Source organism: Sus scrofa, chromosome 13, assembly GCF_054392235.1.
Source record: "Sus scrofa isolate SSC_HxYL_T2T_F1_AM1 chromosome 13, Sscrofa_HxYL_maternal_Yorkshire_Landrace_v2.0, whole genome shotgun sequence".
Taxonomy (NCBI): Eukaryota; Metazoa; Chordata; class Mammalia; order Artiodactyla; family Suidae; genus Sus; species Sus scrofa.
In genome coordinates this window covers 152,506,316-152,522,878 of record NC_139395.1, presented here as the reverse complement: position 1 = coordinate 152,522,878, position 16,563 = coordinate 152,506,316, and the positions used below count along the sequence as shown (strand labels likewise).

At 38.7% G+C, this 16,563-nt stretch overlaps 1 protein-coding gene across 32 annotated transcripts in view; it reads right to left on the bottom strand.

The window, feature by feature from the left end:
* The window catches only part of HSPBAP1 (HSPB1 associated protein 1), a 65,427-nt gene that overhangs the window by 41,609 nt on the left and 7,255 nt on the right, over nucleotides 1-16,563 (bottom strand). For 12 of the 32 annotated variants that reach the window (XR_014824680.1, XR_014824679.1, XR_014824678.1 and 9 more), the window contains one exon: nucleotides 6,700-6,885. The exons of 2 other annotated variants lie outside the window; for them this stretch is intronic. Coding sequence is in view for 17 of the 30 variants with exons in the window: in XM_005670166.4 (XP_005670223.1) it covers nucleotides 6,700-6,885 (186 nt within the window). In the remaining 13 variants the exon portion in view is untranslated. Of the gene's footprint in view, nucleotides 1-6,699; nucleotides 6,886-9,999; nucleotides 10,163-16,563 lie in introns of those variants that run through there. 18 more of the 32 variants (XM_084991017.1, XM_084991037.1, XM_084991028.1 and 15 more) reach the window with 7 other exon arrangements.

Here is a 16,563-nt window from a genome sequence, read left to right as displayed (position 1 = left end):
ACTCTATAGCATAGGGAACTCTACTCGATACTTTATAATGACCTATATGGGAAAAGAATCTGAAAAAGAATGGATATATGTATATGTATAATGGATTCACTTTGCTATATACCTGAAACACAGCACTGTAAATCAACTATATTCCAATAAGATTAAAAACAAAACAAAACAAACAAACAGAGGTAAGGGAGGAATCAGGATATATAGCAGTTTTTGCAGGAAAAAAATGTAGCCAAACATCAAAAAGTTATTGCTAATTACAAAAAAATGGGACATCCTCAATTAATATTTTTAGTGCTTTTCTATGTATGGGAAGATGCAATAGTCTGGGCTCACTGACGTTACTACTTCAACATGCAGCTTAACTACCTAGGGTCAGGATCCTGTTTTCTATACTCCTAATACCCCTCAGGGCTTGCCATGGGATGAGGGGGGTAAGAAGAGCTGTAGTGGCTGATGGCTTGATAGCAGGTAACCTTCACTGCGTAATGTGAGCACATCATTTCACTCTAAAATTCTTTCAGATGAATGAAATTGAATAATATCTGATAAAATACTGAGGAAGAAGAGTGTTTGAGAAGGATGAGTTGTTCTCCCAAATATTAAAATATATACCAGCTGCTAAAATAGTTTTTACAAAGTGTTTTACTAGACCCCAAACTGATAGCTCAATACATGGTTCAAAAACAGATGCTGAAATATATAAAACTATAGTAATAGAGTGGGTTTCAAAGTCAGTAGGAAAAAAAAAGGATTACTCAGTATAAATAGTAGGACAATAGAGATGTTATTTCCAGCTTAACTACTTGGGAAAAAAGTCAGTGAACACCCTATGTCAAGATAAAGTTGGAATGGATAAAGAGTAAAATGAAAAAACAAATCATTATGCAATTAGAAGAAAATATTAATTTATTGTCGATACAGAAGGAATTTCTAAAGAAAATAAACAGGTAGTTCCCATTGTGGCTCAGCGGGTTAAGAACCCGACTAGTATCCGTGAGGATGCAGGTTCGATCCCTGGCTTTGCTCAGTGGGTTAAGGACCTGGCGTTGCTGCAATCTGCAGAGCAGGTCACATAAATGACTTGAAACCAGAGTTGCTGTGGCTGTGTTGTAGCCCGGCAGCTGCAGCTCTGATTCCACCCCTGGCCTGGAACTTCCATATGCCTCAGGTATGGCCCTAAAAAGAAAATAAATTTTAAAAATAAATAAATAAAAATATTAATGAACTATTATTTGATTTTACTATAAGAAAATGTAAATATATTTATAGTATTTATGTTTATTTATTTTTAAAAACTACAGGAGTTCCCTGGTGGCCTAGTGAGTTAAGGATCCTGTGTTGTTACTGCTGTGGCTCTGGTTGCCTCTATGGCACAGGATTGATCCCTGGCTGGGGAACATCCATATGCTGTGGGCACAGCCAAAAAAAAAAAAAACCCAAAAACAGAAAATCAAAACACCCTGGAACTCTAATAAGGATAAGTGAAAGAACAATTGCCAGACAAAAATACAAATTATTAATAAACACGAACATGTGTTCAACATCAGCAGCAAAGCAACGTTAAAGTCATGAGACACCCATCTTTCACCATCAATAAGATTTTTTTTTTTTTTTTTTTTTTTGTCGTTTTGCCTTTTCTAGGGCCGTTCCTGTGGCATACGGAGGTTCCCAGGCTAGGGGTCTAATCCAAGCTATAGCCACCGGCCTACGCCAGAGCCACAGCAACTTGGCATCTGACCGCATCTGCAACCTACAGCACAGCTCATGGCAATGCCGGATCCTTAACCCACTGAGCAAGGGCAGGGATCAAACCCGTAACCTCATGGTTCCTAGTTGGATTCGTTAACCACTGAGCCACCACGGGAACTCCAGTAAGATTTTTTTAAAAACAAAAATTTGAGTTTGAGCAGCAGAGTGGCAAACAGGCACCCTCACACGTCCTGAAAGAAGAGTAAAAAAAAGTAAAGCACTCCTTCTGCAAAGCCCTCTGCCTGATGGATCAAAGGTCTGTCTTTCCCTCCGCAGGTATCTGACTAACCCTGAGACGCCACCCTGGCCCTCACAAGGTAACCCTCTTGAGGGAAGAGAGACTTTAAACAGCTCATTTCTTACCCAACTAATCATGTGATTATAAATGTGCTAAGTGTTACTAAGAAATGCACGGTATTCTGAGATAACTTCACAGCTGCATCTGATTTGGGGGTGGGGTAGGGAGAAGTGGTTGGGAAAGACCTCCGTGAGAAAAGGACACTTGAGCTAAGATCTAAAGGAAGCAGTAAACCTGGGGTGAGGGGAAATGGGAAAGAGAGAAGAACAGCTAGACAGTATATGCAAAGGCCCTGAAGTAAGAAGCAAATTTCTGGAAATACAAAACCTAAAAAAAAAAAATGCTTGTTTGGCCCGAGATCAGAGAGAGAAATTAAATTGATGAGGTAAACAGAGCTTCCTATACCAGAGCAAAAATGTTGCTCTTTAGCCTAAGGGTAACAGGAAGCCATCAAAGGGTTTTAAATAGAGGAAAATGCTGAAATTTTTCTTTTTAACTGGTTTCAGTTCAAAGAAAAAGAGCAGCTGAGGAAGGAGGTCAGAGGTTGCAGAGGGATTAGGGACAAAGGAGGTGAGACAGAGAGAGAGTAGGAGCGAGCAAGCAAGTAAGCAAGAGCAGGGCAACCCCGACTGGAGGATGGCCACGGAGAGAAGCAGGTGGATGCTGCATGCTTAGGGTATAAGTCACCGAGTCACCAGACACCACTTAGTGAGGCCATCAGAATGACTCAGGTTTCTGGAGCAAGAAGCTCCATGGATAGTGCTGCTGCTGCTGATAATGTTCACAGCCTTTGACCTAGGAGTTCTCCTAGGAATCTATTCCTGGGAAAGAATCAGAAACCTGTACAAGATTTATTTTCCTTTTTTTTTTTTTTTTTTTTTTTGTCTTTTTGCCTTTTCTTGAGCTGCTTCCGCAGCATATGGAGGTTCCCAGGCTAGGGGTCGAATCAAAGCTGTAGCCACTGGCCTATGCCAGAGCCAAAGCAACGCGCGATCTGAGCCGTGTCTGTAACCTGCACCAAAGCTCACGGCAATGCCGGATCCTTAACCCACTGAGCAAGGGCAGGGATCGAACCCGCAACCTCATAGTTCCTAGTCGGATTCATTAACCACTGAGCCACAACGGGAACTCCCAAGAGTTATTTTCAAACGTGTTCACCACAGCATTCTTTATAAATTTAAAAATTCTAAGCCATCTGAATAATCAAAATAGGAAAAATTTTAAAATAAACTATGATACTACCATGCAGTGAAATAGTAGGCAACCATTTAAAAGCCACATTTAATGTCAAGAGAAGCTGCTCAGGATGTTAAGTAAAATAAATAAGTAAATAAAGCAGGCTATTTAACACAACCTTATTTTTAAAATATAAAAAGGTAGAAAAAATAAAAATCATTATAAATAAAAGAGTGAAAAATAAAACATAAAAAGGCCTGCCTGGACATATATCAAAATGTAAATAGTGATTATCTCTTGGTAATTGGGCTGTTTCTTTAATTTCTGTGGATCTTCCAAATTTTTCAATGTTCTCTAAAATGAAGATATATATTTATTCTTAAATTATTTCTATTTTAAAATAACATTTGTTGGAGTTCCCGCTGTGGCTCAGCAGTTAACGAGCCTGACTAGTATCAGTGAAGATTTGGGTTCAACCCCTGGCCTCGCTCAGTGGGTTAAGGATCCGGCGTTGCCATGAGCTGTGGTGTGCAAATACTGCATTTATACTCAAAGAAATAACTTTAAGAAGAACAAATCATTAAGACAATTCACATAATGGTAGAAAATATTTCCATGTCATATATCTGATAAGAGTCAGTATCCAGGAGTTCCCATCGTGGCTCAGTGGTTAACGAATCCAACTAGGAACCATGAGGTTGCGGGTTCAATCCCTGACCTTGCTCAGTGGGTTAAGGATCTGGCATTGCCATGAGCTGTGGTGTAGGTTGCAGACTCAGTTCGGATCCCATGTTGCTGTGGCTCTGGCGTAGGCTGGTGGCTACAGCTCCAATTGGACTCCTAACCTGGGAACTTCCATATGTCGCGGGAGTGGCCCAAGAAATGGCAAAAAAGACAAAAAAAAAAAAAAAAGTATCAGTATCCAGAAATATGAAGATCTTTTTTACCACTGAATAATAATAAAAAAATACATTAAAACAAAGAAAAAAACTCAATTAGAAAAAGCAAAGAATTTCAATAGACATTTCGCCAAATCAGATATACAAATGGTCTATAAGCCCATAAAAAGATGCTCGACATGATCAGTCATTAGGGAAATGCACAGCAAAACCACAATGAGATAATACTTCACACCTGCTAGGATGGCCAGAATAAAAAAATGGAATAAGTACTGGCAAGGATGTAGAGGACCTGGAACCCTCATACACTGGGGTGGGTCTGTAAAATGGTTCAGCTGTTGTGGAAAACAGTTTGGCAGTTCCTCAAAAGGTAAAACAGAGTTGCCATATGACTTAGCAGTTCTATTTCTAGGTTTAACTCAAGAGAAATGAAAAAACATGTCCAATCATGGACTTGGAGAAGAGACTTGTGGTTGCCTAATGGGAGGGGGAGGGAGTGGGAGGGATCGGGAGCTTGGGCTTATCAGACACAACTTAGAATAGATTTACAAGGAGATCCTGCTGAATAGCATTGAGAACTATGTCTAGATACTCATGTTGCAACAGAAGAAAGGGTGGGGGAAAAACTGTAATTGTAATGTATACATGTAAGGATAACCTGACCCCCTTGCTGTACAGTGGGAAAAGAAAATTAAAAAAAAAAAAAAAACATGTCCACACAAAAACCTGTACATAAATGTTCACAGTAGCATTATTCACAATAGCCCCAAAGTGGAAATGACCCAAATGCCCATCAAACAATGAATGGATATTTTGCTCATCCATCTAATGGGATAGTATTTAACAATAAAAAGAAAGTCCAGATACATGCTACAACATGGATACATCTTGAAAACACGCTATATGAAAAAAGCTAGACATAAAAGGCCACAATTCGATGCTTCCACTTACATATGTCCAGAATAGGCAAATTTATAAAACCAGAAAGTAGATTAGTGGTGGCCAGGGGCTGGAGAGAGGGGTGAATAAAGAGTGCCTGCTAATGGGAACCAGATTTCTTTTTAATATGATGAAAATGTTCTGGAAGTAGTGGTGTGGCTGCATAACATTGTAAATATGCTAAAACTACTGAATTGTATACTTGAAAATGGTGACTTTCATGTTACATGAGTTTTGTCAGAATTTCAAAAAAGGGTGAATTATCTTTAGTGAAAACTCAGAGCAGCTGCTCATAATTGCAGCGACTACTTCCTTTTTCTTTTAGGCTTGAGTATGAACTTTACAGTGTCAAAGTACTGTACCTCCTCTATAAAACAGGACAATAACAGTACCACTCTGAGCAGTTTTAAGATTAAGAGAGTTCATTTGTATAGAGCACTCAGAACAGTGCCTGACACAATAGCTCTCAATAGCTGTTAGTGGTAGTATTGCTATTTGGAGTTTCATCAGGAGGGAAAAAGATTACAGTTCCTATTTCTCTCCAAATTATTGTTTAACAGACACTGCAATGAGTGGAAGATTTATTTGGCTAAAATCAGGAAGAAAAGTGCACATGCTGATTTTTAAGTGGCTGCTACTGGCTATCATTTGATTTAAAAATACAATAAACATTTTGGTCTGTGACTAGAATGAGGTGCCAACGAGTTTCAAGTCTATTAATCCTGCTCTTCCTGCCCCTGGAGTACAAAGGAGTTCTAGACACCAAAAACCAAATAATTCTATGAGATATACTAGAAGGTCAACATGAAAGAAAGAAGCTTGGAGAAGCTGGAAGAGAAACTGGGTGATCTTCTAGTTCCTTCTGAGCTATTAATAGATAGTCAAAGAGCCACTTCATAGCAATGCTTAAAACACTATGGATTTCTAGACTAGGAAACTACCACTATTTAAATAGAACTTAAACACATTTACTGAAGCCAGTCAACAGTCCTGGACTTGTGTAGATTAGAAATAGCACCATTTATTTTCTTTAAATTAACTATTGTTAGAGTTAACAGTAATTATTTTGTCTGACTGTAAGGCAACAAGTCAAAAATGTTGCAATCCTTCAGGAAGAAGAGGGAGCTGGCAAAGTCTAACTGCTTAAGAGGATGAAAAAAACACCTTTACATATGTTTCACATTTACGAAAGGCAATAGCAGTCAGTCAGCTGATAAAGCAGACAGATAAAATTACACCAAGACTAAACACTATAAATAGTGCCTGAAGCCACAAATAAAAGGACATATTCTATATGAGTCAAAAGTGGAAGGGACTGCTGGATGGGTAGTGGTCTTCTTTCAGTCACATAGATAACAGCACATGAACAAATATTTATGAAGCGTCTACTATGACCAGTGAACTAGGATATAGGAACAGATACACTTTATAGGGGTTATAAATGACCAACTATTGAGTTCAACAACAAAAAAAAAAATCAACTATCCTTTTAAAACTTCTAATAATAAAATTCCTATCTGCAAAGGGTCACAAAGAAGATTAGAAATAAAGGATTCCCTAGACATAAAGAAACCAGGGCTGAGAACGTGGGAATTCTACTGGAGACATGATGATGACAATGACTTGCAGTCCTACCTGTACCTGTGCTTTTCATTCCCATCCTGAATCGAATCTGCTTGCCTTGCAGGACCTCTGAGAGATGTTTCGCAGTCCAGTGCTGTGCTGGCCAATCAAAAACCATGTTACAGAAGACTGCAGGCTGTTGTAAAGACATTATAAGTTCTTTTGCTTTCTCTGGTGTAAAAGGTTTGACATATTTACCTACGGAGAGAAACAGGACAACAGATAAGACAACCAAAAAGTTATTTCCTATAATACGAAAGATAAATAGCTGATATCGTTTCTATGATGGCAAATCTTTCTGTGTAATCACACTGCATTCACACGTCACTTACTACCGTTGACATAAATATTTGGCCTCGAAGAGCCCAAATTCTTCAATTTTTCTCAAATATTAAGTATTGGAAAATACAATTTTCAATGTCAAAAATCTTTTTTAAATCAGGCTTTCCAAATATTTATGTCAATTTCGAAAGATACAATTTTTGGCAAATATTACTTCCTATAGAGGAATGTGTAAGAAATGTTGATGGGAACCACTCCTGAACGACTAGGGTTGCTGGAGTCAGCAACAATTCTACTTGATACATCACGTGCTTATGCCAAAAAGACTACTGAGTCCATACAGCAGTCAATGGGGAGAGGGGATTATTTTTATTGCAAGATTTAAAAAGATAAAAGATGTGCCAGGATGGATACCAGTGTTAATCCTTGACTTCCACTGCATCTATCAATAGTATAGGGGCTATGCAGAAACTAACACTGAGACTTTCTGAGGACTTCAATAAACTTCAATCATAGAATGCTAGTCCCTGATAGAATAGTAAAGATTAATATTTGTTAAATAAAAGAACAAGTAAGTTTCTCTTTAAAGACATTTCTTTTCTTTCTTTTTTTCTTTCTTTTTTTTTTTTTTTTTTTTTTTTTTTTTTTTTTTTTGTCTTTTTAGGGCAGCACCCACAGCATATGGAAGTTCCCTAGCTAGGGCTGAATCAGAGCTATAGCCGCCAACCTACACCACAGCTACACAGGATCTGAACCACGTCTGCGACCTACACCACAGCTCATGACAACGCAGGATCCTTAACTCAAGCAAGGCCAGGGATCAAACCCAAGTCCTCATGGATACTAGTCTGGTTTGTTAATCACTTAGCCATGACAGGAACTCCCTAAAGACATCTTAAGATGAAAATGTAGGAGGGAAGTTAAAAAGTATTTCATACTCTGACCCCCAAAACATGCATTTATGATTCGCTAGAACAATCAGCTAAACCCTCTATTTCAGTTAACTAATGTATAATTACACTCACTCAAAAAATTAAAAGCTCATAAATAATCCAAATTCCCTCATCAACCAACTTCTAAATTTTCTGATAAAAGGAAGAAGGAAGGGGAAGGCCTCACTGAGGAAACAGTAATTTGTACTTTGAATGTGAGGCTTGTTTTAAAGAAAATGAAAATGTAGGTCAGTTTGGTCTTCTTTTTCTGATAAGGGCCAAACTCAGAATCCTCTCCTAAAGCAGTGGTGAAATCAAGCAGGCTCTAAGCTCTCAGCAGTTGACATCTGAGAACAATCTGTCCCTTTCCACGTAGTCTGGGCTCCCACATGAGATCAGTGTGGTTGCTTCCAGGAAAAGGGCAGGTACAAGAGATGGGGGTCCCGTGGAGGGAGAGACAGAAGGTACTCTTAGATCTCCATGTAAAAGAGGCCCCCAAGTTTATCTTTAAGTGACCTTTAAATGCTGAAGAGCCTTGTTAAGGAAAATGGGCTATAACCAGTAATTTTTTAAAAGGTCTTAATCCATGCCAGCCTATAAATATCAACATAAGTTCACAGCTACCTAGATTGCAAGGCACAAATCTTCTTGGACTTGGGAGTGCCTGCATCCCCTGCGTATGACAATGGACAAGCCATGTTTCTTACTAATATTTTTAAAGTTCTGCTAGACCATGAAAAGTATATTACATTAATGATAATACCTACTGTCTGTGACGAACAAATTAGAACTATCCTTTGGAAAACAACTGGGAAAATGAAGAAGTCTCAAAGAACCACCCACTAACTTAGTTAACTTGTATTATAGGAATTTGTTCTTAATAAAATAAGCCATAAACATATTCACATATACTATATATATATATGTGTGCGTGTGTGTACACATATATGCACAACATAATTTTTAAAACCCTGAAAATAGGAGTTCTCATTGTGGCTCAGCTGTAACCAACCCAACTAGTATCCATGAGGATGCGGGTTTGATCCCTGGCCTCACTCAGTGGGTTAAGGATCTGGCGTTGCTGTGGTGGCTGTGGTGTAGGCCAGCAGCTGTAGCTCCAATTCCAACTCTAGCCAGGGAATTTCCATATGCTGCGGCCGCAGCCCTAAAAAGACACACGCACACACAAACACACAACCCTGAAAATATAAACAACCTAATGTCTAAAAGTAGAAGAACAACTTAGCAGCTATTTCTCCCATGGTACAGTCTCCTGGTACATTCTGTTCATTAACAATAAAAACGAGGGCTCTGTAGAAACGTGCAGAGCTGGAGGGACTGGAATTGACTCAGAGAGCTATTGCAACCACCAAGGGAGAAGTGTGGGAATAAGGCTCTGAACAAGGGGTGGCAGTGTGGAAGGCAGACCTGGTAGAAATGGAGAAATACCAGGAGAATAACATCTAGGACTACTGCCACCAAAGGGATGCGGGGTGGGAGGCAGGTACAGCTACAAGGAAGGCTGAGGTTTCCAGACTTTGTGACCTGCCATGAGAGAAAAGTTAGGAGCAAGAGCCTCTTCTCTTGGAAGGATGAGAGTTTGGTTTTGAACATCATCATCATCATATCCTAGAGTTACTTAAACAAGGCTTTACTATTTGCCATACACCTTTATAAACATCAACATAAAAGTGCTCAGCTGATCCTCTAAGATGCCTGTAAAACACAGGCAGAGAAGGTATTTTATTCCCATTGTCCAAAAGAAGAAAAGGAGGCTCAGTTGTCAAAGGTCAAAACACCAGTGAGGGACGAAACTACAGATCATGTTCCCTGATTCCCAGTCCAGTGCTCTTTCTACTGCATAATCCTGCTCCCAGAGAATTAAAACTGTGGGACTTACATGAGCACTAAAAAACTCAGACAGATGGTATAGCCTAAAAAGATAAACAGGTACAGGGAAGCTTTAGATGGATTCATGGATAATAAACCCACGTATGTATGCTGCTGGGGAGAAAGGAATGTTCTGGTTTGTGTGTATGTTTGTGTGTGTGGTGGGGGGAGCAGTTAACACCTATAGTAGAGACTACTAGTTGCCTACCTTACCCGGTTCCCGTTCTCTTTTTCCTTACTAACAGAACTCTGGGCAATGGGAGTAGCTAAAAAGCTACATTTCCTGGTCTCCTTTGTAGACAGAAGTGGTCAGAGGTACCTGGAAGTTGCTGAGTCAACCTTTCCCCATTATCTCCTCTCCTGCATTCTGCCTGGAAAACAGACGTCATGGTTAGCCACCGTGAGAGATAAGAGAAAGGCTGAGTGATACTGCAAACACAGGTTGGAAGAAGGCAAAGATGTCCATCTTTGAGTCACTGAACCCATACCAGCAAGATTCTACCTCCTGAATCCTTCCACATTAAAAAAACACAACAAAACAAACCCTTATAGTCAGGACTCTGTTATTTGTTATAACTGGTGTAAAACCTTGCCTCCTGAGGCTCTTGTTTTCAAGGACAACGATGTATTCCTGAAGAGTGCTCCGTGGCTTAGGTTGGATGAATCATGGCTGGTGTGAGCCACTGTAACTGTCTTTCAGTTCTAAGGTTGTAAAATATTCCAGCTTTGAACATTTTGCCTCTAGAACTTTAAAGGACAGAGGAAAAGAGCAGCACAGTCCTTTGGGGGGTAAGGATTTATTTATTCTGCTTATCTTAAATCAGAGCCAATAGAGGACATGGCTTTGAATGTTCCCCAAACCCCTGTCATATATGGGTAAAATAAGTCAAGCCACCCTTCCACAACTGAAGTACAGAAGCACCAGTAACACATGAGTAGTGTTTTGATAGAAGAGCTTCAAAGAAGGAAATAAATATTTTTCTCCTTTAACCTAATCTTAAACTTTTTAAAAAGTATTTAATGATCTGATCTAAAAATCCTAGACATCCCAGAAGTTATTTAATAGGAGACTCTAAAAACTAAAATTTGCTGAGAAAGCACTGGGCCCAGTGACTGGAATATATTAAATTCTTAAACATCCGTTAAATGAATGAAAAGTGCTATAAAGTGTGTGTAGAACAGATCAGTAGGAGGTTCACCATAACACGAAATTAGCATATTTACAGAACTCCAGGCCTTTCAGTGAAATAAAACCATCAGCTGGTTGTGAGATAAAACTAATTTGTTTTCAGATACTTTAATCAACAATGAACTGGGCTATTAAATTAGCAAAGTTGTGTTACAATTTCCTTTAATGAAGAATGCAATCTACACTGTATTAATTAAATAGCCTAGGGATGCACCCAGTTATTCCATGCCAGGGATATTCACAAAGAGCTATAAAAATTCTGAAGCAACCTCAAATAAACTTTAAAGGATAAGTGTATTTAGGTCTAAACTTGCAGCAAGCAGCAACTTCTAATTAAATGACTTAGAAATTGCTGAAAAATCAGATTAGTGATCTAGGTGTTGCACAGTAGTCTTTTCTCCCTCTAAATGTGGCCTGTTATTCAGACAATTTATTACAGCGTTGGTAACAGCTAATTCTCTGGAGATAGAGAAATACCATCCAAAAGCAATTTGCCTCTTTCTCAGTTATTTTTTTCTTTAATTAATGCAAAGAGCAAGATAATGTGAAACCTCATTTCTATGAATTTGCTAGCAATCTGGCTTCAGTCGGTTAATATCTGGCTTGGATTTGGATCTGAGATTTAGAATTCAAGACAAGATTAAGGAAAATTTACCAAGCTTCCAGAACACTTTCCTAACATTAATAGGATACAACGAAGATGGTAAAATTGAAATTAACTTACCTGTCATGTCAAGTCTAATTTTAATAACTATGAATTTTAAATTTGTTTGTTTTTTTTTTTACTCAGTGAATTTTATTACATCACAACTGATTTGATGGCATTTCCATCCTAAAGCCCCAACCCATCCCCCACCCCCCCAACCTGTCTCCTTTGGAAACCAAAAAAGTCTGTGAGTCAGTATCTACTCTACAAAGAAGTTCTTTGCATCCTTTTTTTAGATTCCACATGTGATAGCATTTGATGTTGGTGTCTCACTGTCTGACTGGCTTCACTTAGCATGATAATTTCTAGGTTCATCCATGTTGCTGCAAATGCCATTATTTCCTTCCTTTTAATGGCTGAGTAATATTCCATTGTGTATATGCACCACATTTGTTTGATCCACTCCTCTGTGGATGGACATTTAGATTGTTTCCATGTCTGGCTATTGTATATAGTGCTTCAATGAACACTGGAGTACCTGTGTCTTTTCAAGGCATGGTTTTCTCTGGATAGATGCCCAGGAGTGGGATTGCTGGATCAAATGGTAGTACTATTTTTAGTTTTTGAGGAATCCCCACACTGTTTTCCACAGTGGTTGCACCAATTTACATTCCCACCAATAAATTTAATAGTTTTTAATTTTATTTAAAAACTTCAGAGGGTGACAAAAGATTAAGCCACAAGTTACAAAACAGAGACTCACCATAGTGATAAACTGTGAACAAAACACTGGGTCCTAGCATGGTGAGCTAATTTACTTCTAAATATACACATGTAAGCCTATGATGCTATCATCAATCTGATGACTGTCATATGTACACACAGGAAATTTTGCGTAGATTCATCTACCATCTGGAATGTACATGTGAGGGTAAAAAATAATGAATACTTAAGCCATGTCAGAAAAAAACCAATGTATTCATTCAAGTACTATTTAACAAAATGACTATGTTTAGACTAAAGATCAAATTGTAAAACTCATAGCAAAGATGATTTTTTCACTTTATAGTCACTATTTTATTTACTTATTTATTTTTGGCCACATCCATGGCATGTGGAAGTTCCCGGGCCAGGGACTGAACCCGTGCCACAGCAGTGACCCAAGCTGCTGCACTGACTCATCGGTACCTTAATCAGCTGCACTACAAGAAACCTCTCTATAGTCACTATTTAAAAATGTCAATACAAACTAAGAAAGTTCTCCCAAAAGTTAATCTTAAACGATGAATCATCACAAACCCTTTGAATTTCAAGATCTAAAGGTGGTGCCATCTAAAGAAACCACAAAGCCTTGAGGCTGTTGTAACATAACCTTGCTTAGTGTGGTGGTGAACGCTCCAGCAGGTTCACGCTGGTGACCTGAGACAGTTACATGCTGGACATTTACAATCCTCTTCTGCCCATCTTCTCACACCTGGACCTCTGACCCAGCTAACCCAGAAAAGTGTATTCTCCTCCTCAGCACTTTAACACATTTGTGAGCCAGAAAATGACTCACATAATGCTTATAAGTTCCTAAACCTAAGGAAAAGTAAACCTATATTTCAACTGACGTTAACACTGGAAAGACTGGTGTCTTATAGAATAGAGCTCTTTAAAATGCTGCAAAGAGGAGTTCCCTTCACGGCGCAGTGGAAACAAATCCATCTGGTATCCATGAGGATGCAGCTTCAATCCCTGGCCTCACTCAGTGGGTTACGGATCTGGCATTGCCATGAGCTGTGGTATAGGTTGCAGACCTGGCTCGGATCCTGAATTGCTATGGTGTAGGCTGGTGGCTACAGCTCTGATTGGACCCTTAGCCTGGGAACCTCCATATGCCATGCGTGCAGCCCTAAAAAGCAAAAAAAAAAAAGCTACTACGAACCTTCAAAATTTTTACTAGAATGGTTCCACTTCATCAGCTGCCACTAATTACATTTTCCGTAATTCAGAATAAACTGGTTATTTCATCTCACTCTTCATCAAAAATATTCAACAGAGTGTTAAAGAGATATTTGCACACTTCTACTCATAGTAGCACTATTCACAGCTAAAAGATGGAAGCAACCCAAATGTCCACTGACAGATGAAGGGTTAAGCAAAATATTTATACATGCAGTTTAATACTACTCATCCATAGAAAGAATGGAAATTCTGACACATGCTACAATATGGGTGAACCCTGAGGACATTTTGCTAAGTGTAAAAGGCCAGTCGCAGAAAGGTAAATATTATTCCACTTATGTGAGGTATCTATAATAGTCAAATACAAACAGAAAGTAGAATGGCAATTACTTGGGGCTGAGGAGAAGGGGAAAGGGGGAGTTGTTTCCTCGGTTCAGATTTCAGATTTGCAAGATAAAAAGGATGTGGAGATCTGTTTCGCATTAATGTGAATATCCTTACTACTGAACAGTACGCCTAAAAATGGTTAAAATGATACATTGTATGTTATTTGGTTTTTCATCTCAATTTTTACAATATTCAACAGTACTGCTTTTCTAATATTCATAATTATCAAATATGAAGTATTTTAGCTACATGTGAATTACACACATGGTCTAGCATGGGGATTTTTAACTTTTTAAGATCCCACAGGTTTTTGCCATTTTGCAAACTCCTCTGCTTCCTCCTGCTCTTTTTAAAAATGAGATCAAGGTTGGCATCTCTAGGAGTTCCTTCTGTGGCACAACGGGATTGGCAGCATCTTTGCAGCACTAGGCCGCAGGTTTGATCCCTAGCCTGGTGCAATGGGTTAAAGGATCTGGTGTTGCTGCGGCAGCGTAGGTTGCAACTATGGCTCAGGTCCGATCCCTGGCCTGGGAACTCCATATGCCACGAGGCAGCCAAAAGACGAGGAAGAAGAAGAAGAATGGCATCTCTAACTGAAAAGGAGTAAATCCAGTCCTGTAGGAGTATCAGCTGTATATGAAACTCAAGTCCATACAACTCTGGAATGAGGTATTTCCTTGGGCAGAACTGGAAGAACAATTACAAAGGATGCACTCTTCTCTTCCTCAAGGCACAAACCTGGCTAAAACTAAAACTATGAGATTAGGGGTACAGGATTATGTATAAAATAAATAAGCAACAAGAATATGTTGTATAGCACAGAGAATTACAGCCATTGTCTTGTAATAACTTTTAATGGAGTATAATCTGTAGAAAGACTGAATCATGCTTTACACCTGAAATATAACATTGTAAATCAATTATCCTTCAATAAAAAAAAAATCAGAGAAAAATTTAAAACTATGAGAGCCCAATGGAAAGAAATACAGTCTTAATCTGAAAGACAGAATCAGGTTGAAAGTACTACTACTTTTGGAGTTCCCATCGTGGCTCAGAGGAAACAAATCTGACTAGTATCCATGAGGACACAGATTTGATCCCTGGCCTCACTCAGTAGGTTAAGGATCCGACGTTGCCGTGAGCTTTGGCGTAGGTTGCAGTCACTACTTGGATCCCGCCTTGCTGTGGCTGTGGTGTAGGGCTGCAGCTGCAGCTTCGATTCGACCCCTAACCTGGGAACCTCCAGATGCCACGGGTGCAGCCCTAAAAAGACAAAAAAAAAAAAAAAAAAAAAAAAAATTACTTCAACTTTTAATTTCACTGAAATGCTTCAACCAAAGTATGACCTGGGAAGTAACACCTCACATTTAGATTTAAGTTGATTTTTGGTAAGTAGTTTCATATTTGTTCGTCTGTTTAAGTTTACTTTATAAGAGTAGTTTTAGGTTTGCAACAAAATTAAGAGGAAGGTACGGAAAGTTCCCATATACCTCCCTCCCCTCACACATGCATGGCTTCCTCATTATCAACACTACTCACCAGAACTGTACATTTTTTAGAAAAATGAACCTAGACTGGCATCCATAATCACCCAGAGTCCACAGTTTATCTTAGGGTTCACTCGTGGTGTTGTATAGTCTATGGATTTGAACAAAAGTATAATGACATATATCCACCACTATAATATCATATGAAGTATGTTCACTGTCCCCCAAATCCTCTGTGCCCTGCTTACTCACGTTTGTTTTAAGTAATTTTTAAGCTATTACCTCAAACAAAAAATCACATCTTTATGGTACATATATATACAATGGACTACCACCCAACCATTGAAAAAAAGGAATGTTGCCATTTGCAACAACATGGATGGATCTAGTATTATGCTAAGTCAGACAGAAAAAGATAAATAACATGTGATCTCATTAATATGTGGAATCAAAAAAAAAAAACAAAAACAGACTCATAGGCAGAGAGCACAAACAGGTGGTTGTCAGAGGGGAGGGAGGTGGGGGTGGGCAAAAAGGTGAAGGGGAGATTAAGAGGTACAAACCTCTAGTTATAAAATAAGCCACAAGGATATAATATACAGCACAAGGAATATACAGTCGAGTATCTCAATAGCTTTGTGTGAGGGCAGATAGTTACTAGACTTAGAGTGGTGATCATTTCAAAATGCATGCAAGTATCAAGTCACTTCATCGTATATCTGAAACTAATATGTTGGTTGTATGCTGTATGTCAATCATACTTCAATTAAAAAGAAATCACATCCTTGAAGGCAAACTTGTTATTTTGATATCCCTAGAGTTTAGCACAGTGCTTGGCATAAACTAAGACCAAACAGATGTTTTTGGAATTCACACCTCATTTTTCAGCAATGTATAAAACTTTATTAAGAGAAAAGACAGTCTCTTCAATAAGCGGTGTTGGGGAAAACTTGACAGCTACACGTAAACACTCTCTAATAACATACACAAAAATAAACTCAAAATGGATTAAAGACCTAAATATAAGACCAGATCTATAAAACTCTTAGAGGAAAACGCAGGCAGAACACTCTATGACATAAGCCACAGCAATATCTTCTCCACCTTTTAGTGAAA